The 26,855-nt window shown below is 54.7% G+C and overlaps 1 protein-coding gene across 6 annotated transcripts in view; it reads left to right on the top strand.

The window, feature by feature from the left end:
• CHST15 (carbohydrate sulfotransferase 15) overlaps positions 1-26,855 on the top strand; it is a 67,962-nt gene that overhangs the window by 22,868 nt on the left and 18,239 nt on the right. For 4 of the 6 annotated variants that reach the window (XM_037159189.2, XM_037159194.2, XM_037159193.2 and 1 more), the window contains exons 2-5: positions 17,293-18,328; positions 19,011-19,350; positions 21,375-21,521; positions 24,461-24,617. In XM_037159189.2, the coding sequence (XP_037015084.2) occupies positions 17,558-18,328; positions 19,011-19,350; positions 21,375-21,521; positions 24,461-24,617 (1,415 nt within the window). In that variant the 5' untranslated portion in view covers positions 17,293-17,557. Of the gene's footprint in view, positions 1-14,905; positions 15,061-17,292; positions 18,329-19,010; positions 19,351-21,374; positions 21,522-24,460; positions 24,618-26,855 lie in introns of all 6 variants that reach the window. The other 2 variants (XM_037159190.2, XM_037159192.2) reach the window with 1 other exon arrangement.

Below are 26,855 nucleotides of genomic sequence, written 5' to 3'. Positions count from 1 at the left end.
AGAAATAACATTCTAAAGGAAGAATGATGCTGTTTTTATCATTCAAGTTTGTCTTTGATTTTAATAAATGGAATGTTTTATACTTATTCACTAGGCAAGGTCTTATTTTACTTTTTAAAACATTTTATTTATTTATTTTTAGACAGAGGGGAAGGGAGGGAGACGAGAAGGAGAGACACATCAATGTGTAGTTGCCTCTTGTGCAGCCCCTACTGGGGACCTGGCCCGCAACCCAGGCCTGTGCCCTGACCGGGAATTGAACCAGCAACCCTTTGGTTTGCAGGCCGGAGGCCAGGTCTTATTTAAAAATAACTTTTCCTCTGGCTTTCCCATTTATTGGTATTTAAGAGCCTGCATCGGGGCAGGCGATGTGAGAGTGGAACTGTTCGTAGGCGCGGGGTGATTCTTTTGGGACAGACTCAGAAGACATCGCCACGATGTCTGGATCTTCTTTTTCTAGATTGGAATACGAGATTCAGCTGCTGTAGCAGACAGAGAAGGGATTCGTTTCGGAGGCATTTCGGTGAGCCAGCTCTAGACGAAGCCAGAGTGACGCCCAGCAGAGTGTGACGCAGACCAGACCGAGCCGTCCCTGACAGGCCGGCTGAGCACGGACCCGGGGAGCGGGTGGTAGTGGACTGGTGGTCAGGAGGTGGTCAGGAGGACGGCGAGTGTGGGAGCAGCGTGCCGGCTCCGTGCTCGGCACGGTCCCCACCATTCCGTTAGACGACACAGGACCGCCTCCGTCCCTTTTTTCAGATGGAGCCCGAGGGGCTTGGGGGCAGGCTGTCTCCACACTCCGTGTGCTCACAGCCACCACAATGCTTCCAGGAGTTCGCACATGGAGACTGGTCTCTGCCCCCAACACCAGAGAAAGTGAGACAGGGAGGCGGCTGGTGCCAGGACAGGCCACATGCTCTTCTTTTTTTTGCTTCAGTGAGTTCACTAATCAGGGCAAAGATTCTGTGAGTTTTGACATTAAGTCTCTGGATAAGTCTCTCAATACATTATTTCCATCTTACACGTTTAGAAAGAACCTTTAAAGAAAGTTGAGAACCCAGCTCTCCTTGGGGAAATGATATTCGTGGGCATTTCTAACTTTGCTGAAGGACCTTGATGGCTCCGGCTTCTGAGTGTGGGCTTCACTGCAAACACACCGACCCTTGTCTGCCCCGGACGTCAGACTGGAAAGTCAGCGGGGATTTGGGCAGGTTGACTGACCACCTTACCTGGGAAGTGGGGGCTGCAAAAGGATGGTCTCTCAGGCACCTGGCTTTGGTTCTGACGTTCAGTCCTGGTGGACGCCGGACCGCTGGTCTTAGGACAGAAGCGCGCCCTCTTTTGGGTCCCTCCTCAAGGCCTAGCACTGATGACCGAGCAGGTGCATCTGAACAAGAAAGGAAGATGCCAGCAGTTTCACTGAATGCAAATTACTGGCCCGGAAACAGCCGTACGAGATAATAACGACGAGTTTCATGCTGCCTTTGAAAGATGTTCCTCCTTCTTTCTCAGATCCCCAGCAAGAATTATAAAGGCTCAGTGTAGGCTGCTGCAGGAGTCCTGGCCCTTGCAGAATGTGGTGTCTGGGGTGCTGTCATTGTGTCCCTTGGGATCTAGGGCTCATGCCCGGCGATGCTGCCACTCATGCCTCAATGTGCAGACGGCCACTCTGCTCCAGTCGCAGAGCTCCCCAGGGTGGGTCAGGTCCTAGTGGGAGTTGGGGTGGGGGCGAGGGAAAATCTGAACTGATGGCATGTGTTCACACGAGTCCTGCCGTCATATCCCCCAGGGGACCCGGTGGTCTCAGGAAGCTGTGCGCAGAGGGGAAGGGCAGGTCCCAGAGGAGGAGCTGCCTGGCCCAGCTGACCAACCCCCTGCCCCCCTCACTGGGAGAGAGGTGATGGGAGTCAGGTGGGCGTGCCCCCTGTGCCAAGCGGAAAGGGCTCCATCTCCTTTTTAAACTGCAAAGCGAATGCCGTCAGCCGTTCCTAGGGAAAAGCACCTTCGGGATTTGTTCCCAGTCATTTGTATCTGCTCACGTTTTCGCAACAGCAGAAGGGGGTGTGAAGCCCTCAGAAAAACGGAGTCAACCACGGGCGGCCCAGGCCCGTGGTGACCTTTGTCGTCAGGATGTGAAAGTGACCCCAGATTGCTTTGGGACAGCCTTGAGTTGTTTCTTCCTGCCAATGTCATGCGAGGGGGAGGGGGTGAGGCTTGGGAAGGACACCGAGGCAGGGACAGAGCGGGTCCTGGCCGTGGGGGCGGGGAGGAGGCCCTGGGTTTGAGCCCTGGGCGGTGGCAGCCTGCAAACTGAAGAGGCTCCAGAAGCATCTTTTCCCGTGTCTCCTCCGCCCCCCCGCCCGCCTCCCGCCCTACCCCCACTGGTCGACACGCAAGGTTCTTCCAGCCTTGGTCCTCTGTAATGCCACGGCTAATTTTTTAGTCCAAAATGCTAGTTTTTCCCCACTCATAAAACCCAGTGAAGCCCTCAAATTAATTAAATGGAGGAGCTCATTTAATTATGTAGGTAATTGGTAGTTTTCTCTTCTGGGGTATAGAAGAGGGGAAGGGAGCTGAGGGGCAAAAATAAAAAAAGAGAAAAAAAAAGAAAGACAAAAGAAAGAGAAAGAAAGAAGAAAGATCATTTGGAATTTTAGTTGACTCTGAATACTTGATGTTTTTGAAACATTTCCAAATTTCCTTTACAGGAAAGGAAGGAATGTGATCCAAAAGGAAGAGGGACTTTTTCCCTTTTCTTTTGTCTTGAACCTGGTCTTGAAAAATTGTGGCAACAGAGCCCTGCCCAGGTGGCTCGGTTGTTTGGAGCATTGTCCTCTACACCAGAAGTTTGTGGGTTCGATTCCCCGTCGGGGCATGTACAGGACGCAACTAGTTGATGTTTCCCTCCCCCTCCCTTCCTTCTCCTCTCTCCAAAACCCGTGAACACACCCTCGGGTGAGGATTACAAATCCTGCGTAGGTGGAGCGCCTTTGGAAATGCTCCCGAAAGGTCTGTAAGAACCGAAAATGGGTGAAAACAAAAAACAAAGTGGGAAAGAACAAAGCTTCTAACCACAAATAAGAATCCTATCATTAACTAAGACGTCTCACTGTGGCGTTCCCCTGAGTGGGAAACCTAACTTAGGTAGGAGGTGTGTCTGGGTGGGTGGGAAGGAGACGCCGTCACGGCCCTCAGGGCCCCTGTTCTCTGCTCCCGCAGGATGGGTGGGGAGCAGGGGGCTCCCTGGGGGTGTCAGGAACCTCAGGCCCAGGGAGCCCGGGGTTAGCCCACCATACAGTTCCTCAGTGGAGCCGGGGCCAACTGTCAGCTCTATTGGGGGCAGGAAATGGGTTTTTAGTGACTTAGGAACTAATCGCAGGCAGGCAGGATGTTCGAACCTATAGAATAAAAACACGTTTACTGGGAATTCTGTCTATGACTGTGCTGTATTTGCACGCGTGCTGGCCGTCTCCTACCTCCCTTTGTAATTTTCTTTTTTGGGGGAACATCTGTAACTGTGAACGAAGGAGACATTCGCCGGCGTGGAGGGGAGAGCCCGGTGGTCCCGGTGGAGGCCAACCTGACCACCGGGCACTCGCCAAGGCCAGCGGTGGAAGCAGTTTGACAGAGGAGGGGCCTCGCTTGGGCCGGGGCTTTGGAGGGGCCCTGGGCCGACATCTGAGGGTGAGCTGGAGTTCATGGGCCAGGCAGGGCAGCAGTGTGGAGAGGCGGCTGGACACACAGACAGAAACCAGCGCAGTGGGACAAGGAGCAGAGGGGCGGACACAGACACCAGGGCGCAGTCTCCTTTCTCGATGCCGCATCCTCCTGCAGTACTTCACGGGGCGGGCGCACGTCCCATTCATAGCCCAGCTGCTGACTGGGGGCTCAGAGGCTCGGTGGCCTGTCTGAAGTCACGGGGTCGGTGTGGTTGTGTCGGGATCCCGTGGTGTCCCCTGGGCTGTAAGTGCCACATGGTAGGCATGTTCCTGCTCTGCTCGCTGTGCAGTCCCGTGGACTCCAAGGTCATTGCCGTTTTGTGGCCCCGTGGCCTCCCCTGGGTTTGGGGAGGGACGGGGAAGACAGTACACGGGCACTCTGGGTGTCGGGGGGAAGTTCTCCTGGACTCTGAGCCAACTTGAGCTCTGAACAGCATGTGCTTCGGCCAAATGTTTATTTTTATGAAACAGACCAGAGCAGTTTCTTGATAGGAAGGCGGCCGGCTATAAGGACTTTCTAAAAGCCATTTTTAAAAAGATGTTTGAGACTTTTTTTTAACCCAGGAAGTAGTCGACTCTCTGTAAACAAGTGCTGACCTTCCCAGTGAGCACTTCCCAGGTCTTTATGAAAAAGATCCCACTTTGTCTTAGTGCCGAGAGGAATCTGGTTTGTTTATCTGCAGCTCGGCCGTCTGCCTTCCTGCCCCGTGTCACCGCCTCTCCTGTCCCCATTCCACTTTACCTCATTGCAAAAGGGGGCTTCTGTCTGGGGTCAGCAGCCTCTGCCCACTGACCGGATGGGCATGGATGGCAGAGTTTACGTGGCATTTTAGCTGCACTCCCGAGACACGGAGGTGTTCTTGGAAAACATGCCCTTGTTAATGCTGTTTATTGTGTGTCCATTGCTCTGGCGTCAAGTATTGAAACTCAGAGAGACTTTTTTTTGGAAAAAAAATTGTACACCTCCAAATGCTTTCAGAAATGTCTTTACTTCCTGGGAGAGAGAGATGCCTTCCTTTTCAGTAGTCTGGCCATATCCAAGGTCCACACACTGGGCGGGGCATCCGTACGGGATCGGGGTTTCGGATTCGAGTGGCGTTGTCAGGAACCGGGTCCATTTTCTAAAGGTCTAAAGGAGCGTTTGAAATGACCCTTTTTAAAATTAGTCTCCCCTCTGGGTCCCCCTCCCATCCAAAGAGCTGCTCTCAGCTCCCACGTCCCGGTGGCACCAGCATCTTTGTCGCCATGTCCCCGCGGGGAAGGGCTGTCCTCCTGACCCATTTCAGTCTCGTCCAGACTTTGCCACTTTTCTTCTTCCTGCCTCACATCCAGAGTTGGCCGGTCTTCCTACTCCAGACCAGAGGCCCCGCTGCTGGGCTGAGGTCCGGCCGGCAGAGACGAGAGGGAGGGAGTAAGGGAAGTGGGGGCGGCGGTGGGGGTGTGGGTGCCCTTTAGTGAGGCGGGCACCCTCCAGGCATGTTGTGTGGATCATCCGGTTCAATCCACACAGCCCTCCACACGGGAGGCTGTGCCGTAGCATCCACTCTACAGACCGGCACACGGGCCGGGTGCCCAGGGGCACACAGCAGCCAGGTGGCTGGGACTGCGGGGTTTGGCGTTTCGTCGTTGCTTGGGGCCACGCCAGGACAATGTGCTCATTCTCACGCATGCGTGGCTTCGAGGCCCGTGGTCAGGGTCCATCGCTGCCAGACGCTCGCTGGCATTGGTGGACAGTCACGAGACATTGTCCTCCAGGCGCCGGCTGCCCCTGTTGCTCACTGACCCTTGGCGTGCTCTTGGACTGTGTGTGCTCACACCAGGGAGCTCTGTGGCCGGCCCATGGCAGTGGCGGAGAGGGCGGAGCCCACTGCTCAGCACACCGCCCCGAGGTCAAAGGGAACTGGGGCTTTCTGGCAATTGAGCATACGAGTGTGTCTGATGGGAAGATGCTCCTAATTAAGAGCTAACGACAAATGAGGGCACAAAGTGAGCCCCTGACGTAAGGTCCACTGGGCACTTTGCATGAAGGCCTTCGGTCCATCATTCTGGCCTGTGTGGTCAGTCTGTAGCCCACTGCCACCCCTGGGCCACCTGGTCTGGGGAGGGAGGCCAGAGTGCAGGAGTTTTCAACAGGCGAGGAAGATGGAGGCTCAGATGGGAGCTCCTGTCCTGGTGGCCCTGGCTCAGCCCAGTCTGTGGTGTGCCGCACCTTTTGTTCAACATCTATGTTGCCGATTTCATCTTTACTGTTTGTGGTTACAAAAACAACGCTTGCCCTGTGTAAGTGAAATTGGGAGCAGGATGGCAGTGTAGGAGTGGAGAGCGAATCCCACTGCTCCCCCGCCCCCCTCCAGCGCCCCCAGCGACTGGAAACTGCGACCTGTCCTGCTCTCCCTGCACTGAGGGGCAGGCTGGGCTTCCACCGTGTTTAAACCCAGCTCTGCCGCTTACTTCCTGTGTCCTGCAGATCAAGCCACTCCACTGATCAGCACGCCAGTTTGCTTACCTGGAAAATGGAGCATTACATCCCCCTGGGTCACTGCTTTAGAGACAGGGGCAGTTGAGGGGTGGCATAGATCCCACCGCAGAGCTGGTGTTCAGTCCAGGTCATTCTTGCCACACACACCCCCCCCCCCACGTCAGGCTTCTTACACTCCCCTCCAGGGAGCCCTGAAGGCAGAAGGTAATAAATTCCCACTAGGTGCCCCAGTGGGCCCGAAGCCACCTACATCTGGGAAGGCAAGCTGGAGCTCTCTGCAGACTTTGTATCACTTAGTGATACGTCCAAGTGAAACTTAGTTTAAAGACCATGTTTCGAATGTTTACATAATTTAAAGATGGAAGATGTAATTGTATTGTAGCTTCTGGCAGCTCCTGACTTGCCTCTGTACAGGCCTGGGGGTGGTATTGGGGGTGGGGCCGGCACACCTCCCCACAGCCCTGGGTGCACACGCCCGAGCTGGGGTTGGTGCGGGAGGTGCGGTCCTGGCCTCTTTCCCCACCTTGAAGGGCTAGGCTGTGTGGAGAGCAGACGGGGACTGTCACCTGAGTGACATCCTGGAGAAGCCCCATTTCCCCTTGTTCTCAAACTGTGCAGAGGACGCTGAAGTCCAGTCACATTGCTTCTTCTTTTCCATCCAAGAGAAATTTCGAAGAAGTGGTTTTCAGGCAATACTTCTTGTTCAAGGGTTAACCAGATTCTTATTTTGCCGTCACTGGGCATAAAATAATGTTTCAATGTATTCAGATCAGCCGGGCCATCTGGTGGGGAGGACGCAGCTGTTGCTGTTCAGTGGTGTTGCCCCTCATTTATTCTTCATCGGGCGCCCGGACATCTGCAGGACCATTATCCGCACTTGGCTTTGAACGTGTGAGCTGTGCGCCCCCTCTTCTCTGCCCGCCCTGAAGGACATCTGGGGTGGGCCTCCCCTGCTGTTGGCACTCTTCCCCGAGTCACACCGAAGCGGGCGGGAGGGACCTGGGTGGGGACAGGGCACCCTGCTCCTTTGGGCCCTAATGCGGAGTCTGTGCGCTACACTGGGAGTCAACACCTTTCCCTTCGCTTTCCTGTTGGTGGCGTTCAGGAGAAGTTGGTGGAATCCACTTGCTATCTTCATGGTCCCCAGTTGTGCAGGACCAAATGCCCCCAGACTGAACCCAGGTCCCATTTCCCTGGTAGTCAAGGCTTGTGTGTCTGAACCCCCACAAGCATCCTGAAAGAATAACAGAATTAATCACGGGCCCGGGTTCCTGAGATCATTGCACCACAAGAAGAAGAGACTGAGGGTCTAGGTAGTGAGGGTTTGTCTGCAGCCCTGTGGCTGGTGAGAGGTGCGGCCGGTGCTCGTCCAGCCCTTAGCCACCCCGGCCAGCTCTCTGCCTGCACTCCAAGTCAGTGGTTTTCAACCAGCGTGCTGCAAGAAATTTTAAAACACGCAGTACCTGACTATTTACTCAGGGACACTGACCAGTTTTCCCTTCGATGGTCAAATAATAATAATAATAAAAAGACAACAGCCAATACAACAACAGCCGTACGGTGTGAATGAATCAAAATTATACTTAATCCTTTTGTCAGATGGGCAAAAAATAGGACATATGTTTTGGTGTACCGCAGAATTGTAGCCGTCAGCTTGTGTGTGCCGTGGGACAGGAGAGGTTGGAACTTGCTGCTCTGAGTCCTGTGTGGGGGGAGGTGGACGGCACTGACTTCTCTGGGCTGGTCTCCCCGTCTGTAACCTGGGGAGACTCACTGGGCGTTCTTCTTAGATTACCGTGGTGCGTCCGCAGGACAAGCCGCGTGGACCCCAGTCTGGAGTCTGGTACGAGGGAGCCTCGTGTCCTTTTTATTGTGGTGTCACTACAGGTAAGAGTCCTGTTCTGGGGGTCGGCTGGCGGTTTTCTTCTTCACTCATTGTCACGGAAACTCTGTCGTGGCCGCCGCCCTGTGCTGGACACAGCGGGGTACCAGATGAGTGGAAATCCTGGTACCTCTGTGGGTCTGGATGAAGGGTTGGGCATCGCTGGCCTTGCCCTTGTAGAGCCAGGACCCCCTGCTGTGGCCCTGGGGAGCGTGGTTGGCCGGCGGGCTGGCTGAAGGCTGACCCGTCTGCTGTGGGGGTCTCAGGTGCGGAGAAGTTTTCTCCCTGAGGGTCCATCGCAGGTGGTCACGCAGAAGGAAGTTTGCAGGCCTCGCAGCCAGACAGAGCTGTGGGCCCCGCCGCTGGCCGGCTGTGCAGGGGGCTCTGTGCAGGGTTTTCACCCTGCGGTGCCTCAGTTTCCCACGTTCGGCTCGGGGCTGTCAGCGCTGACCTCACAGGGCTGCCATCCAATCCGGAAGGGACCGCTCCTGTTGCTCCTTACGGCCCTCGGCTGGGCCCACATCTGTGACACGTGCACCCTAGTCTGCGCAAAGGGCGATCTTTCATTTTTAACCTTAAATGTCTTAAGACAGACCGGACGTTGCTTCCTTGAAATGCTGTACACTACACGGCTGTCACGGCCCCCCTGCCAGGAGCCGCCGCAGTGGGCGTGTTTCCCAGCGAAACCGAGGAAGCTTGTTCGGAGGGAGTGGCTCCCACTCCCAGGAAAACCACCCTCAGGGCACAGACGAGGCTGGCTGGGAAATCCGGCCTCAACCTAGTGGCTTGTCTGAATGACTCCTGGACTAACAAAAGGGGTATTTGGAAATGGCTCCCCCCGGTGGGTTTCGGACAAGAGGATTGCTTGGCCTGAAGAGGCCAAAGAGACCTGCGGGGTCCCTTGTGCGCATCGACTTCACTGGGTGGCAGCCGCAGCGTAAACAGAGTCGTGGGCCCTTGTCTACCCTGCCCCTGGTTGTCGGTGTGTTTCTGAGAGATGCCGGCTGGCGGTGCAGGGGGTTGTGGCAGAGGGCTCTGTGGGAGGGCCACCTGCCACCTAAACCTTTGAAAAGGTCCCTCACCTGCCTGCCTGCCTGACCCCAGCATGGGACCTGTGGTGGCCTGTGGTGACAGCTGTGACCAGCAGGCGTCCTTAGCACCGAGAATCAGCACTGGCTCCGCCTGGGTTCCGCATGTTCTCAGGGGCTGGTGGGCTTGGGGTCTGCCCTGGGAGTGGGCCATATGAGGGTGGCCGGGTGGGTTTACTGTGGTGAGCGTATGAAACACAGGGTTCATCCCTGCCTTATTTGTTAAGTCTCAGAGTCTTCCTTTGTGTTACAACTGTAAACCGACTTTTGCCTGCCCTGCATCGTCCTGAGTGAGCGCTCTCTGCCCTCCTCCTCCCTGGCCCTCTCGGCACCAGGCCAGCCCCGGCGAACCTGGTCCCTGTCTGGGTGCTGTCCCCGTCTCCCGTCAGACTGCACAGCTGGAGGAGACGCACCCACGAGGAGCCGGTCTGAGACTCAGCGCCCCAGGCTGGCGAGGTGACTAAGGAGGTACCTGCGTCTCCTCCCCATCAGCCTCCTGGAGTGCCCTGCCCTGCGTCTCGGGAGAGACTGCAAATCTGTTCTCGGGAGGGATCCCTGAAGGGATGGGAAGCCTCCAGAAAGAACTGGAGGGGTTGCGTCCAGGCCAGGGTGACAGGGTGCAGGTTAGGAGGGGCTCCCTCGTTGATGAACTGTGGGGGAAGACTGGGGTCAGAGGCCAGGCCTTTATCCTGGGCCGCGCACCCTCGGGAAGTACAGAACCGCACAGGGTTCAGTTTCCTGGCTGTGAAATGCAGAGCCCGGTGAGCAGGCAGCTGCAGGTTTGATTCACGGAGCCTGCCCAGGGGTCAGCTGGGCAGTGTCTGCCCACTATCGCTTTGGAGGGCTTCCAGACCTTTCTGTGAGAAGGACTCTGTAGTAGAAGACCCCAGGGGTCCCCTGTGAGTTGCTCCCTGCTGTCTCTCTCCTCCCAGAAGCAGCTCACTTAGCCCAGACCTTCAGGCCTTTGGGGACAGACACCTTTCTGGAAACCTGACCCTCCCTGCGAAACACTGAAGTTCTGCCCAGACGGAAGGGGCTGAACTTCTCCCGACTTGCAGCCATGTCTGCCCCAGCTTCTCCACGGCTCCCCACCCTGGTTGTTGAGGTGCCCGATGATCCCACTCAGCTCTGCTTTTTTCCCTCTCTTTCTACTGCAAAACCTGCCCCCGACATCCTGTCTGAGTCCCTGCCTGGAGCTGCACCTGCCTCTTCTCCTTCATTACTTCAGATTACTGCACACAGGAGAATTGGACACCTGTGCCCAGAATTATATACCTACTGACAGCTAGGAATACAGCAATGCACAGAATAGCTGTCATCGGCTGGCGCTTGCTCTGAGCCAGGTGCTGGGTTAAGCCGTTTGTTTATTATCTCACTTTCGCTTCCCAGCCACACTGGGAGACAGAGATGGTTTTATTCCCATTTTACAGATGAGGCAATAAAGTTACAGAATGGCTAAGTTGGTGGCCTGAGGTAGAGCTGTTCCCTAGGCCAGACGCAAAGGAAGCTGCCTGTTGTGGAGACTTGAACTCAGGTGCAATGCTGTTTTTTTATGGAATAAAATAATGGCTTAGAATATGCTCTCTATGCTGTAACGCATGTGAAGTACTGACAAACCAATATAATGTGGATGATGAACTTAAGTACATAGAGTCGAGTGTGCTTTAAAAATAACTTTTAAAATAACAACAGCCTGAGTTGCACACTTTGGGCCAATTGGGAAGATCCTGCTGGTCGCATGGTTTGAGAATCCTTGTCTCAGACAAAGCAGGGACGTCGCATCTCCATCCTCAGGAACCGTGAAACCTGGCAAGGAAGCCATGAGGACCAGGCTTCAGGAAGGGCCTGCTCAAGGAGGGCAAGCGAGGAAGAAATCATGGGTCTCTCAACAGGAAGGAGCAAGGCCTCATCAGGGAGTGGGGCGATGGGGTCAGGAGTCCAGGGAACTACAACAGAACAGCCACGGTTGTCATCCTGCACCTGCTGCTAGGACGTCACCTGCGCGTGTGACATCTGGGCAGTTAGGCCTCGACTCGGGAAGGGCTGCCTCTGGGTTTTGAGCATTATTTTGGTATCTGTCTCGGATGTTAGCCAGGAGGTGCTTTGAGGCAAAGCACCAATTCAGTTGATTCCCTGGGTCTTTGTATGAGTTGCTGGGGATTCACTTTCCTTGTATAAACACATTTTTGGGATCCCTTACACATAGAATGTTACTGGTTTAACTTAGTAACGTTGATTGTTTGTAACTGGTGAGGAGTGTGTCTTCAGTGTTTATCATGAGACAGAATGAGCCCGACACAGTGAAACAAACACTGGCTGTTTCTCACAGGCCTGCAGGGGGGATGGGCCATCCTGGCTCTGCTCGGCCAGGTGGCTCTGCTCCGCGTGGCTCTCATCCCCCTCCTGGCTGCGCTGCCACGTTCTTCCCGTGGTGACGGCAAAGGTGCAGAGGGCAAGCAACTGGTATCTTCAGGCCCTGGCTTGGAGCTGACACGATGTCCCTTCTGCCGCATTCTGTGGGCCAGGGCAAGTCTCCAGGCCCAAACCGACGGGTGGAGAACTGTATCCCCCTCCCTTAGTTGGAGAAACTGCCCCACCCCCCAGCGTGGTTAGGGGTGGAGTACAGGGAGGGGTCACAGACTGAAACCCGTAACTCAGTCTGTAGTGGATAGTAATAAACCACCACTTAGCTGTTGGCCGAGACTGTGTGTGTATGACAATAGTGAACACGTGTTCCAAGCACTTCATGTGGCTAGGTTCACGTGATGCTCACAGCTATGACACAGGTACTAGGATTATTCCCAGTTTATATCCAAGGCAACCGGAGGGCAGAGGTTGAACCATTTGCTCAAGGTCAAAGCCAGGTCGCTGGCTCCAGCACACAAGCTCCCTGCAGTGTGTGACCGGTTATTGTTGAGGACTCCTTTTGAGAACACCGAGGCCCAGGTCATGTACGTGAATTCTCTAAGGCCACTAAGCACACACGGCCTTCGCGTCCTGGTCCGCACAACTGGTAACTGTCTTCTTCCCTCCACGCTGGAGGCCAGAGAGTGGTCGGCAAGGCCGGAAGCTTCATCTGTTTGCTGACCACCTTGCGATCAGAAGCCGTGAGCTCTGGGTGTCAGATGGAAACTGCTGATCTAGTTTTGGTACAGAGCGCTCCGGTCTCGTCCGCTTTCTCAGCCTCTGGTCCGACCTTGCGATATCTTAGAGCTAAATGTGAAAAACATTCCTTCCCCCACTTGTTGATGAATAGTCCTCGGAAAAAAATGTATTTGCATATACATAGCCCAAAGAGAAATGTCAGCAGTTAGATAGACTAATCAGAAGAAGGCTTTGTGTTTTTGTAAAGGTTAATTAAGAACCATCCATTTTTTTCCCTTTAAAACATTAAAGTAAAATAATGTTATTAGTGCTATTTTCCTCTCTACTCCCAGAGGGCAGATGTAAATGTTCTACCTAAATGAAGCTATTTATTTAAATCCATCTAGATTTCTTTTGAAGTTTCATACATCTTTCTCCTGCTGTATCAGCTTATGGCTACAATAATTTAATAAGTTTTTCCCAGGGTGAAATTGGGTGCCCTTTATCGATCTTACACTGAGGGGCATTCAATTACTTAATCTACGGTGGTATTTCTGGGTCTCTCAATTACGATTTTGTTATAAATGGCTTGCTAATGATGCCTGGAGTGCATAGGTTAATGGGGGCATCCCCGCCAGGGCCAGGGAACTGAACGCTTTCTATTTTGGGGCTGGATATCTGATCCCCCACGATGGTGCCGGGTTCCCGCACTTACGGTCCGCATCCCCAGGGCCCGGCATGGAGCCCCAGGCTGGCGGCAAGCTCCCTGAAATGTATACCTGAGTTCTTGGGTTTAACACCGCAATGGGAGCGCCAGGAGTCCCTGCCTAATCTGAGGCCATGGGCACCAGAACATGGGCATTCCAGACAGACGAAGTGCCAGGATCAAGTGTGGCTCAGTTTCTGAGACCCCACGACCCAAGGGGCGGGTTCTGAAGGGCTGTTCTGGGGATAGTTTGTGGCCGAGGAAAAGGCCAGGTCGGGACCATTCCTACAGCAGAGTCCCGTTAATTCGATTTTTCTTCACTGGGCTATGTTAATAGTTACACATATTGCAAAGGTCCTTTTGGAGGAATATGTAGCATGCACCCCTTTTGCTCTTGGACACACTCCAGTCCTGACTCTGGCTGTTCCAGACCCTCCCTGCAGAGTCTGGCCCCTGCCTCCCCTCCCATCGGGGTCTTCTGTCCTACCTGCCCCATAGCCCAGGGGTCTGTCTGACCTTTGCTCAGCCCCCAAAGGCTTCCATCCCCAGATTCTGTCCTTCATGGGGCGTTTACTTCTGCGTCTGGCTTTGTCGTTGTCATTCAGATGTCCCTTCCTAACCTAGGTCTTCCTGGCCATCCTGTCTCCTGCACCTGCTCCTCCGAGGTGGCTGCTCCCAGCGGGGTGGGGTGGAGGTCAGGATGCTGTCAACATCCCGCAGCCCCCAGGACGGTCCCTGCTGTTGAGGAATCGCCAGCCCTCGGGAGGCACTGAGAACCCTCACACAAATGGCCTTCTCATATCCGCTTGCCTTTTAATTTTCTTCTTAACCTCCCTCGGCATCTAGGTGACGATCTTACTCGTCTCGACTTTTCTGCTGTCTCCAGCCCCAACTGCTGGAGACATAAGCTCTAGGTGGGAAGAGGAATGCCCATTGGGGTCACACCTGCACCACCCTGGGGGTAGGACAGGGTTGGCTCTGTTCTTGCAAGGATGCCTGGCCATGGGTTCACCTGGTCACCTGACTGTTTCTAATGGATGTTACCAAGGTGTATTTTATATACTGTACACTGGCCATACGTTCGGTAAATTGAAAAAGTTAGATAGCTTAAAATTCTTTTCTCGAAGAGGGTCTCCCCTGCCCTGGGTATTTCCCCTCACCAGCAAGTTCTCCAGCCCTCCAGACCCCTCAGACTCCAGCTGGGGGTCCTGCCGTCCTGTCCCATTCCACTCCAACGCTAACCACCGGGAGTCAGGGCAGAGCCCCCCGCTTTGTGGCTCCGTCCCCCAAGGCTGCCCCCACTGCAGACACCAGCTGCAAGTTCTGGGTCCCCAGGCCACCCACACTCTGTCTGACTTGGCAGCACATTCATAGGTCCCCCTGATGTGCTCCTCAGGATTGATAATTTTCTAGAACAATGCACAGGACTCCAGAAAGTACCTTCCTTCCTATGACCAGTTTGTTATAAAGGACGCAACTTAGGAGGAGCCCACGGGGGAGACACACGGGGGAAGGGGTGCGGAGAGCGGCCCACGGCGTCCATGCCTTTCTGGGGGCCCCTCCCAGCACCTCCATTTTCACCACCTTGCAGACTCTCCGAGTCCTGTCATTTAGGGGTTTTTGTGGAGGTGCTGTTGTGTAGACATGATTAACTCTTTGACATTGATGACTAACTCAGCCTGCAGCTTCTCTCCTCCGTTTGGGGGTTGGAGAGGCCGGGCTGAAAGTTCTAAGTTTCTGATCAAGGCTCGTTCTTCCGGTGACCATCCCCATCCTGAAGCCATCGGGGCCCCCCAAGAATCAGCTCATTAGCACAAGCTCAGGCGTGTTGGAAGGGACATTATGAATAATAATCTATCACTTGGGACATTGCGAGAGTTTTTAGAAGTAGGGCGTGAGAAACAGACCAAATATTAATTTTTGTATTATGTCGCCCCCCCGCCCCAGCTTGTATGGGCTCCGGGTCCCCCAGACCTGGGTCGGCATCTTCAGCAGCGCCCTGGACACAGTGGGCCTTCGGAAGAGATCTCGTGGACAAAGGGGTGAACAGACGCATAGACGATCAATCCTAGGGCACTGAGAGTCTGTTTTTTTGAAGGCCTGTAAGTTACCTAGAATTGTCTCCCCAGTTCTCGGCTCCCCTTCTTATACTTACGCAGCAAGACGTGGGGTGGGCGGGAGCAGTCCCCCCCGCCGGGGGGACAGACACTCTGCCCACGTCCCAGCAACGTGCTGTGGACTCGGCCCACTTCTCCGTGTACCCAGAGGTTTATTTATCCACTTGGCTTGTAATGAGAAGCCTTTGTTCTCGATCAGTAATGTTTAGCCCATTCTGTTGGGTCCAGATATTGTACATTCTTGTCTCAGAGCTTCAAAGGCCATGTTTCCTTTAAAGAAGAAGAAATTAATTAGGCCTCGTTCAGCCAGAGACAGTGAGAACTCGACCCCCGCCCCGCCCCGAGACCCTGGCCGGAGCCTTGTCCTCGGCATGTGAGACAATGTTTTCTTGGCTCAGTGACGGGGTTGCCAAGTCAGGGAGCTTGCCCTTTTGTTTCTTTGGTTTGGAAGGAATGTTTGTACCCAGAGAGAAGAGGTCAGGGGTGGTTGACAAGTTCGAAGCAGAGCTTGGTGCTCCCAGGGGTGAGGGGGCGGTGGGGCCGGCTTGCTCCGCGGCCCCCACGCCTCCGCTCCTCTCAGAGCTGTCCGACCCCATCTCGGCCTTCGCTGGCCAGCAATTCTCACACTGGTCCTGCAAGACTGCAGTGAGGAATTCCCCGGCCGGTCACATGTTGGGAGTTCTGTGTCATATAGTTCTCTCCTGCGCATCCACAGGGCTTAGGAGCGGGTTAAGGGCCCTGAGAAGCCCTGTTGTAAAGAGGCCTGTAATTTCGTCCTTTTCACCTTTTCTCCCAGTGATCAAAGCTCGGATCACTTAGCGACATTGGGCAGAGCGTCCCGTGGGAGGCGCCAGAGGAAAGACTGCTTGGCTATTTCTTGGTCAGTGTGTTTGGATGGAATGTGGGCCTGTGGTCCAAGGGGAGGGAACGTTTCTCCTGGTGAACTCCGATTGGTCAGGCCATCAGCCAGAACGGGAGGCTTTGATGCAGGGTTGGTTAATTCGACTGTCTCTGGAGACAGGCTGTGCGTGCAGAGTTGGAGGTGTGGCCTTCGCCCTTGGGTGTAAGGAGGGCGCTAAGAAAAACGGTGCGATGGGGTCTCCCATTTTGGACTCCATTTCAAGTGTTCTGGGCATTCGTTGACAATTTAACAAGCATGATAGGAATAGGCATTCACGATGCTAGTATTGGTGTTACTGCCCTTTCAGGGACGCTGAAGATGTGTAGGCTTCATGCAAACTCTTTGCGTGCAGTAATTGTGTATTTTTACACAGTTGTAAGGGAGGTTCTCTTATCCTCGTTTTACTGGAGAGGAAACCAGAGCTCAGAGAGGTTATGTGGCTTGCTGAAGGTCACACAGCTAGTCAGTGTTGGTCTACTACCGCTGGAGACTGTGGGTCTCCAGTTTTGTGCTCTCTCTCTCTCTCTCTCATAACATGTACAAAGAAACATCATCTGAGTAATAATACATTTTATAACCACAGGATTCTATTAATGGATTTTTAAGAATCATGTTTTTCCCAGGATGATGAAAGTAAAAAATTATTTCAGGGTCTGAAGAGTTATGTCGCACAAGGGAATACTGCACATTGGATTTAATTGCTTAATAACTTAAAGTCAAGTGGTTTTTTATGGGATACACACTCTACTGGATACTGGAGAGGAGAATCATTGCAGTCTCTCTAAGTTTTCATTAACTTTTGCTTCCTGAGCTGATAATAAAGGTTGGCTCCGGGGAAGGGAGTATTAGTGCTGCCAGGAAGCTAGGAAACATTTTTCCTCTGCCTGCTCCCAACCTAACCATCCCCTTTGCAGCTTTTTAGTTGGCTTCAAAGCACCGATATTTCAAATTCATCTCTCAAGTTCATGGTCACTGGCCATTGCATGAACCTGAGAATGATTGCAAAGCCCTGCAACTGGCGAAACCTACTAATTTAGCTGTGTCCAGTGGAGGCATGAAAGGGTTTGAGAACTGGGCAGAATATGAGGTGTTTGAGGTGGTGCTGGCGTTGCTGGTGTTGGGGCCACGTTTTCCGGCAGAGATGGAGCCCCAAGGCCAGGCACTGAGGCCTTGAACCCTTCCTTTATGCTATGTAATTTTCTCTGACTTGTTTGTGACCCAGGAGGCTTGGCTCATTCTTAGAAGTTCTCCAATAACCCCTGGGTTATTGCTATTACCAGACAATGGAATAAAATGTTCTTTTCTTTGTCGTTTAGGTAATCTGACATCTTAAAGATTTTTCTGCCCCCGAGGAGGGCACATTTCAAGGGAACACAGGATGTGAAAGCAGGCGTCTCTATGGATGGCAGGCCAGCCCATCCCCCTCTGAGAAGACCATGACATCTGCCAATCTCCTGGGGGTTTCCCTGTTCCCCAGCGAGACTTCTACTTCATCTTGTGCCATGGGAAAAACCTGAAGGGACGGCGGGATTGCTCTCGAGTGTGTGGCTTTTCCCACGGTCACGGTGGTGCTGACAGAGCATGACATTGGGAGACCACTTCCTGCCGCCGTCTGTCAGAGTCCCACCAGGGAACACCCTTCCTCGTTCTCTCCTGCACTGGGGCCTGCTCGTTTCTGTATCTGTTGCCGGTGCCTTCACACCCCCTTCTTTAAACACAAGACGCCCTTCAAGTCTTCCAGCACGGAGTGTGTGCCCCGGAGGCCTCGCCCATGGCTCGCTGGACCAGCCGTCCAAGGCCATTACCATGAGGCACTGCATTAACTGCTGCATACAGTTGTTCCCCGACGACACGCACAGACAGCAGGCCGGCTGCCGAGCAGGCCCCCGCCCTGGTCACCAGGAGGGCCCCGTGTGCCAAGGAGAGGACAAGATAGTGTTCTGCGTAGACGGGAAGCAGATGAACTTGCTTGCTGTTCTCGAAGTGCGGGCTGAAGGGAGCGAGAGCTGGGGTGGGCTTTTGCGCTTCAGGAAGGGGAAGCGATGCAGCCTCATCTTTGGACTGATAATAATGACCGTGGTGATGGCCTCTTACATCCTTTCAGGGGCCCACCAAGAGCTTCTGATCTCCTCACCGTTCCATTATGGACCTTTCTCCAGCAACCCCGGCTGGATGGATGGCGAGAACCCGGCCGAGGCGAGGGAGCCTCACCACCAGCCCTCTGTAAATAACATTTCCTACTCGAAGGACTACCCGAGCGTTAAGTTAATCATCAGCAGCATCACAGCCCACATCGAGTTCACCACCAGACAGCTCCCAGACACAGAAGAGCTCAAAAAGCAGGAATCGCACGTGAGTAGCTAATCTCTGTTGAGCGATGGGTTGTTAAGCATTGGATGCTCCCTTTCCTGTCACCATCTTTAGGAAAAATCTCTCCGGTATAACAAGGATAATTTGACACCCTTGTGGACCAGGGTGCACTGGGAGAATGCTGTCTGTTTCCAGTGTTCACACCAAGAAGGGAATTTGTAGCACGAAAGGGTGCAGCTAGAAGGATGACCCTCCTCCTGATCCCATTGCTGGACTTCTCGTTGGAGACGTCACTGGGGTGATTAAAGCCGCTTTTGTAGATCACCATCATCCAGCTTCTACTCTGTCCTAATTAGTGTTTGGGTCTCTGATGGCCATGAAATATACAACTAGTAAAAAAGATTCCTACTGTTTAATTAGACTGTCGTACGAGTGTGCCTGTGCCAACGATAAACCATGGCAGAATGAATTTTGATCAAGCCTTTATCTTCCTTCTCTCCAAAGTTTGCTTTTATTTTGGGATGAGAAAGACTCACGGTCATTGGCTTGCCATTAGTATTTAGTGACCCGGTCTTGCTTGCCATTAGTGTTTAGTCACTGTCGGGTGATACCCCAAGTTCGACCTCGGGTGTTGAGGGTCAGAGAGGACTGTGCGGCGGTCAGAACGTGTTTGGGCTAATTTCTTCCCTCTGGGCGTCTCCCCGTTTTTTCTCTCCCGTTGCAGATGTTTTCAGTAATCCCCAGTAAATTCCTTCCGAATAGCAAGAGCCCGTGCTGGTATGAGGAGTTCACGGGCCGGAACACCACCGACCCCTACCTGACCAACTCCTACGCGCTCTACTCCAAGCGCTTCCGCTCCACCTTTGACGTGCTGCGCAAGGCCTTCTGGCGACACCTGTCCCACGCCGCCGGCAGGCACTATCGCCTGCGCTGCCTGCCCGGCTTCTACATCATTGGGCAGCCCAAGTGTGGCACCACTGACCTGTACGACCGCCTCCGGCTGCACCCCGAGGTGAAGTTCTCCGCCATCAAGGAGCCACACTGGTGGACGAGGAAGCGCTTCGGTGCGTGAGAGCGTGGTCCCCGCTGACAGGGGAGGGCCTACATCGCCCAACGCGGGTAGTCCTGGACTTCTGCCTCCATCACTCACTCCTGCCTTTTGCTCGCTGAGGTCACTGGGGTTGGGTGGGAGCCAGAGCCTGTTGTGGGCCAGGCGCTGTGCTAGGGGCCCAGGGCCACGAAGGTCAGATCACTCCTTTGCCAGAGGTCCCAGGCGGACGCCCAGCGGGCCAGAGCCCAGCCGCCCGGAGCCCAGCCGCCCTCCACCCATGGAGCACTGATGAGTGCCAGCGTGTGCGGGGCCGGGCAGGGGCAGAGCTGGCAGCGCGTCTTATCCCGGAGAGCCTGGAAGCCAGGTGCCCGGTGGATGTGGGTCCAGGGCTGTCTGCTCCCAGCTCAGCCTGTGCCACGGGCCCTGCCCTGGGAGGAGACAGTGGAAAGAAAGACTGACGCGTGGGCCAGCTTTCGCTCCCTGCTGGCTCATCCAAGGGCCCGTCAGTGTGCCGTGGAGCTGCTTTGTGTTTTGTTCTCTCGCACCTGCCCCACCTGTCTCAGGGGCTGGAGTGCAAACCACGCAGACACGATTCTCGGTGCCTCTGCTCACGGCACCCCTCTGTCCCACGGGGCTGACCGTGGACACGTGAATGCAGCCTGGTCTCTGCCCCACCCAGCCGAGCCACCCCTCGGCCCTCGGGTCACTGTCTCCTCCCTTAACCTTTTTCCTCTGCCAGGAGACAGCTGGTCACTGGAGCTCAGGGAAAACAAATGCCAAAGTCCGTGCAGGCCAGAGGGCGTTTTCCTGGTAGAGGACCAGGTTGCAGAGAAGGGGATCTTAAAAATTTTCCTTCATGCAGCCCAGGTTTAGACCAACGCTTCGTGTGTTTTCCAACAAATGTTTGACTTAAGCCTTTCGCTGTTCCTTGGAGTGGACAGAAGTATAATCGTGGTTTTTGGCGTTTGGTAGCAGCAGCCATGAGAGCCAGTGCTCTGTGACCCAGTTCCCCCTTCCCTAACAGACGGGGTTCCCCCCAGCAGGGAAGAGGGAAGCCCGGCCATGCGTCTGGAATCCGCATCCAGTGTGACCTTGAACCTCTTGTTTTGTCCATGGCCATTCTCTTACACTTCCCATTAACCTTGGTAGCTGTGCTTTAGGACAGTGTGGTTATGTGGTTAGTAAACTTGTGAGTGAAATGTACCCACTTTTAAGGCGGGGGGAAGTTGAAGCTGCACGTGGCCGATGCCAGAGTAACTCCTGAGTTCAACCCAAGCCCTGTCCAGGGGCCATCAATGCTCCGTATGGTTTGGACAGACGGGCCACTCGATCGCGTAGGCGGGAGAGCAGTTTTCAACCTTTCTCATCTCACGGTGTGGTAAGCTCATTGCTAAAATTCTGCGGCACAGCCAAAAATAGATATATTTTGCTGATCTGACAAAAAATAGGTATAATTTTGATTTGTTCACACTGGACGGCTACTGTTGTGTTGGCTGTTGTCACTTTTTAATTTGAGCCTCTGAGGGAAGCCAGGCCCGTGCCCCGGGCTGAGCAGTCAGGCGTCCCATGCAATGAGTGTCCTCACAGGGCACTGGGGCACCTCGGCACACAGGCCAAACATCGTGGGGCCGGGGGACAGGGCCTCAGGTGAAAGTGCCCTTTCCCGGCTGACGAGCTATGTCCTGGAGACCCCTGCTGACACTGCGGGGTCTCACCCTGTTCTTGTGTTAACCAGCCCCCAATTCTCCGGCCCTCCAAGCAGACACAATTCTCGTTCTTGAGCAGCTGTGACACCCTTTCAGTCACCTGTTCAGCCTAACTGTGGTGCATGTCACCCCTGAGGCTAATGGGTGAAAAGACGGCAGCAGGTCGCCTACGCCTGACGCCCATCTACCCGCTGCCCCTCCTGCTGGTGACTGGGTGGAGCCTTGGCTGCTACAGCTAGCCCTTGGGTCATTCTCGGTCCCTCCCTGGGAGGCCACCAGCCTGATGGTGGCAGCTTTGTCCCCAGTAACTCCTGCTTCTTGGTTCTTGTAGGAATCGTTCGCCTGAGAGACGGGCTGCGGGACCGCTACCCCGTGGAGGATTACCTGGACCTCTTTGACCTGGCCGCACACCAGATCCACCAAGGGCTGCAGGCCGGCTCTGCCAGAGAGCCCGGCAAGATGAGTAGAATCATGATCGGTACGGCCTCTGCAGAGCTCCCGCGGGGCGTCCCTCCTGCCCTGGCCCGGGCCCAGGCCCAGCTCTGCTCCACCTGTGGGACGTGTGCATGACACCTACCGAGCACGCACTCCCCACCTGGGTGTCACGCTTACCCTTACATAACATGTTCACTTCCCTTGCATGGTTTCTGTGAAGCAGAAACGTCAGTAGACTTTCTAATTCCACGGACACTCGAGTGCACCTGAAATGGCTTTTCTTTTTTTATGTTCCCATTTGTTTGTTTTTATTTTCATTAAGCACACATGCGTCTTTAAATGATAAGCCAATCTAAGTTTGGGTAGGGGATCCTAAGATAATGGACCCATGAGCGTGGCTTTGTGAGCCCCGGCTGCCGGAAGCCGGTGAAGTCAGAGTTGGCCCCTCCTGAGACTCTTGCCACCCTAACGCGCCCTTGCTGACTCACTGCTGTTAGGAACGTGCAGCCCAGGTCAACCTAATGCCTTTGGATGTCCGAAACGAGGGGGTTTGATGAGTACCTATTTCTTTAATTTGCAAGAATGTTTTATTAAAAGCGTATCTGCTTGCCCTTTGAGTTGGGTTCAGCTCAGGAGAAGACATCTGTGCCTCTTTGCCTCCTGAACGAGGCAATCTCATGGCCTGTGTTGCTTAAATTGGCAGGCAACCAAGTTTTAAAATTTTCCTGAAGTTAGTATATTTTGATTCTCCAAATTCAGTGCATCTGTTAGCAACTAGGAGGAATTGTATCAACTGTTTGAAAGATGGCTCTTTCAACTCTCTTGTCCAAGGTGCCTGAGCTCTGAATTATTTTTTTTTAATTTTAGCTCAAAGCCAAGTCCTGGGAGCATTTGAGATCATTTCCCTCTCTACTCCACCCCCGCAAGTGTGCACCGGCTACTACATTTTTACAAACTTGGGGTCCATACACTCCAAATGCCAAATCTAATTAATATTTGACAGTGACTCCCACCCCACACACCTCTGGGAAAGTCTCATTTTCTTATGAAAGAGCTAGAAATACACATCCTAGGACCAGGAAAGGGAGACTGAGATAATGAATGAAAAAGGCAAGCTCCAGTTTAGTTTCCTAATTTCATTCACATCTAGATTTAAAAAGGAAGGGTAAAGAACAAATGTGCTGCTCTGGTATTTACCCAAAGCGCCGGTGTCCGGCCCTGCCGGTGCCACCAACCTGTTCTGTGCCACTCGCCACACCCCTTGTTGTGGTCCTCACCTCAGTCTGCACAGATGTCAAATGGGCCTGTGGGGCCACATCAGTTCTAGGCTCCTCCCAGTCTTGAACGTGATTCAGCTGTGCTCCAGCTTCCTCCGGGCAGATCCTTGGCAGGACCATATGGTCTTCCTTCATCTTGGCCCACAGGGTCGGACAGATGGGCCCTCTCCTCGGTGGTCTGGGCTAGTGTCTGGACTCACGAAGGACTCTGGTAGCTGGGTTCTCTGGGGCCGGGGCTCCAGACACATGGTGAGGTGCCTGCCTCTGCCCTCGCAGCCCCTGCTCCACCCCGTTGGGATGCACACAGGAGGCTCTGATTGTTTACCGAATTGTCGGTCTTTGTCCAGACTGTGTGGTTTGGGAGAGGACGGCATTATCTGTCTGGTTTCCCTGATCTATCCCCAATGCCAAGTACAGAGCCGGGCATATATTAGACACCAAATGAATGCTTTATGGACAGATGGATGGATGGACAGACAGGTGGAGAGACAATAGCTTCTCTGGTTGTAGAGCCAGTTCATTTTTGAGATATGACACAGTCTGTGCCAATTTAGTTGGAGAGACTTGCCTTGTCCTAATGGTCCCTTATTCACTGTGAGTAGAATTTTCACATTGGAAATTCTACTTGTTTTTCTGTATTCTTCAGCATTTCTCATAAAAAAGAAAAAGAAAGACCAGAATAGAAACCCTCCCCCGGGTGTGGCTGCACCTCCCAAGCCCCGGAGGGCGGGCTCAGCCCCGACGCCGTGCTGCGCTCACCGCGGGTCAGCGAGGCCGAGGCCGCTGGCGCAGGCTCTTCCTGCACAAGTGACTTCGAGATGTGTCAGAGCCCCGTGCAAAGTGGAAACACGGCACATAAGGGACTGATTTTCCTTTCTTTCCCAAACTCTGAAGATTACCCTAAAAAAAAAAAGAGAGAGAGAGAGAGGTCAGGGGATTGGTTAAGGGTGCCAAGGGAGAAATGCTGAAATGTCTGTGTCCTGCCTGACCCTGTCCTCAAATATTTGATATGGTCTCCTCCATTCACGCAGAGCGTGGTAAACAGGACTGAGCACCACCTTTTGTTCCCATGGGCCGGACTGGGGGTGTGTGGCTGTGGGGGGGTGTGCTGTTGGGGGGTGCGGACACACGAGACACAGGGCCTTGGACCGAGGTCCTGGGAGGAACCCCCCCCCAACCTTCCCCTTATTCGCTTCTGGCCGCTCACCTGTGGGACTTCAAGGCCAGACTGACCCGATTGCGCCCAGTTTCCTTTTGAGCATCAGCCCCCCTGGCCACCTCTTCACCCTGATGCTTTTGGAAGAAAACCTTCCAGCACATTCTCAGTGGGCCCTTAACATGCCACCCAGCTGTGCACCACGATCCAAGTTAAATATCATGAAGTTGGGGGCCAGGTGGTAGTGGAGTGTTGTGGGCGCGCCCTGGCGAGGGGAGCCGGAGGAGGCATGCCCAGCACTGCCTGGGCCACCTTGATTTCCAGACAGAGGCCCTTGTGGAGGGGGTGTCACTGTGGCAGTGGGGGAGGGGTGGGTCTCAGCCCCTCTCAGCGTCCCAGAGACCAGGCTGCGGGCGGTAGGTGGGCCTGCTCTCGCCTCCCGGCTGAGGAAGGGGAGGGAGGCCTCAGAGCCGGTGCGCCCCAGCCCAGGCTGCCGTGGGGGAGCCCAGCACTGGGCACGGCCCATCCCCGGCGTCTCCTGTTTTCCAGGGGAGGCCAGCGCCTCCACCATGTGGGACAACAACGCCTGGACCTTCTTCTACGACAACAGCACGGGCGCCGAGCCCCCCTTCCTGACGCAGGACTTCATCCACGCCTTTCAGCCGGACGCGAAGCTGATCGTCATGCTCAGGGACCCCGTGGAGAGGTGAGCTGTTTAGAGATAGATGCGTTTTTGGTGTATTTTTGGGGGGTGGGAGGAGGAAGAAGAGGCAGTTTTCAAAGAACGGTCTTCCTTCTCAACACAAAGAAGATTGTGCCTCTCACTCTCTCTTTTTTTTTTTTTAAGTAAACAAGCTTAACTTGCAATGTTAGTGCTATTTCTTATGTAAATATTATTCTTGGGGCAATCTTCGCTGTGTCTAAACAAATTGTGGATTGCTTTCTTGGCCATTCTGACCCTGGTCCCTGGTCTTTAGCCTCTGGCCCATCTGAGCTGGGAGATGTGGGGCACTGTCAGGAAATGAGAAAGGCCCCTGGAATCTGCAGGGTTTAACCCCTTGTCTCCCGACTCGATGGGTGCCTCTGTCCTGTGGGCTCCGAGTGGGCGGGCAACAGCGTTCCTGGAGAGACCAACAGGAAGAAAAATGACGGGCAGAGCTGTGGCGTCGTAAGGACCGGGGGTGGCCCAATGTGGATGGGGCGCAGCGGACGTGATACTGAACAGTGTGGGGGTGGCCTGGCCAGTGCTGGGGGAGCGTAAATCACTGGTGACGCCTGCAGGTGACAGACTCGTCCCCAAGATGGCTGGTCCAGCTTGGGACAGCTCTGGGGGAGCCTTCTTTACATTTTGGGGCCAAGTCTGTCTTTGGAGGGTCCGTGCGTGGGGCCTATTTCTTCCCCACTGAGCTCCGCCGACCTCATCTAGTCGTTCCGAGACGGGACACCTGCCAGATACTGACCACAGTGGCCTCTGCGTCTGTATTTTCCTGGTTACCTCCTGTCAGAGGTTGAACTGTGCCCTCCAAAAAGACACGTTGAGCTTCTAGCCTCTCACCCCCCGATGTGGGAACGTGGCCTTGTTTGGAAGTCCGGTCTTCACAGATGGACTTGGTTGACATGAGGTCCCCCTGGATTAGTGTGTGGGCCCCTGACCCGGTGACTGGGGCCCTTAAGAATCAGAGGGGACATAGATGCCTGTAGGAAAGACGGCGGTGTGACGAAGGTGTGGTGTCAGACTGCAGCGATGCAGCTACAAGCCAAGGAATGCAGAGGGAGGGCCGCCGGCAGGCACCGGGAGCTGGGGGAGGGGCACGGCACAGAGCAGCTGACTGCGGCTGGGGGCCCACACGGGAGCCGCCCGGCCCACACCCGTCAGGCTCCTGGCCTTCGGAGTGGGGAGAACCAGCTCCTGCGCCAGTGAGCCACCGTTTGTGGCGCTCTGTTGCGGCGGCCCTCGGACACAAATACAGCCCTGATACCTTCCAAGGGGGCACACGTTTCTGGTCCCATGTCCTTGCCTGTGGTGACAGAAGACCTGTTGGTCGTGGGAGTTTTAGAAAATGCACTGGAAAGCTGTCTTCGAAAACACCTGTGCCCCGGCATTGCCGTCGTTTCTGCGCGCTGGACTTTCGTCCAGGCTGATGTGTGCGGTGCGTGTGGGCGCAGCCTTACCTCTCGTCCCTCACACTTCACATCGTTGCCCCCGAGGGACGTGCCTTGAAGTCCCGCCCTAGATACCCCTCCCCGAACCCGCTCCTCCTGCTGCTGTCAGTGTGGCCTGGTCAGAGGGGAGCCGGATGGTCCCCCTCCGTCTCTGCTGCGTGGTCCCCTTGGTGCCACGTCACCCGGCCTCGTCCACCTGGGCTTCCCTCTGCCCAGGTGCGTGCCTGTCCTCCAGCCTCAGGGACTCATCCTCTCTGGCTCCGCGGCAGCCCAGACCCCAGAGCAGTTCCCATATCCACCAGCCGGTTCCCATGCTTTGGAGGCCGGAGCTTGGCCCTGTGCTCATGGCGTGGGCCGGCCCCCCTTGGTCGGGAACAGTTGACACAAACCAGTGGGGCCCTTGGGTACACATGAGACAAAGCCATCAGCCTGGACAGGAAAAGCCTGATGACCCGCTGACCCCTCGCCGCCCACGGAGGTGTCCTCACAGCTGCTCCGCCCCTCCCCCAGGCCACCCCCAGCTGCGGTTCACGAGGGTGAATGTTCTCCTAGGAGTGTGCTTTCTGCTCACTTGGATGTCTTCCTGTCACGCCTAGTTCCTCATTCTGAGGAAGGTCACCAGTGCTTCAGCCTCAGAGGGTCAGGTGAAACCTGCAGCCTTTTGTCATTCATTCCCTGGGCACAGGGAGGGGCACCAGCCTGTGTCTGGCCTTGGTTCGGTGGGTGCAGCCCCGTTCTGGGCCCTGGGGAAGTGGGAGCTCAGGGCTCCCTGCGGGGGGAC

The sequence above is a fragment of the Artibeus jamaicensis genome, unplaced genomic scaffold (assembly GCF_021234435.1).
Source record: "Artibeus jamaicensis isolate MK-2021 breed Jamaican fruit bat unplaced genomic scaffold, CSHL_Jam_final contig_490, whole genome shotgun sequence".
NCBI classification, from domain to species: Eukaryota; Metazoa; Chordata; class Mammalia; order Chiroptera; family Phyllostomidae; genus Artibeus; species Artibeus jamaicensis.
The sequence above is the reverse complement of the archived record's forward strand: the minus strand, read 5'-3'. Positions and strand labels throughout refer to the sequence as shown.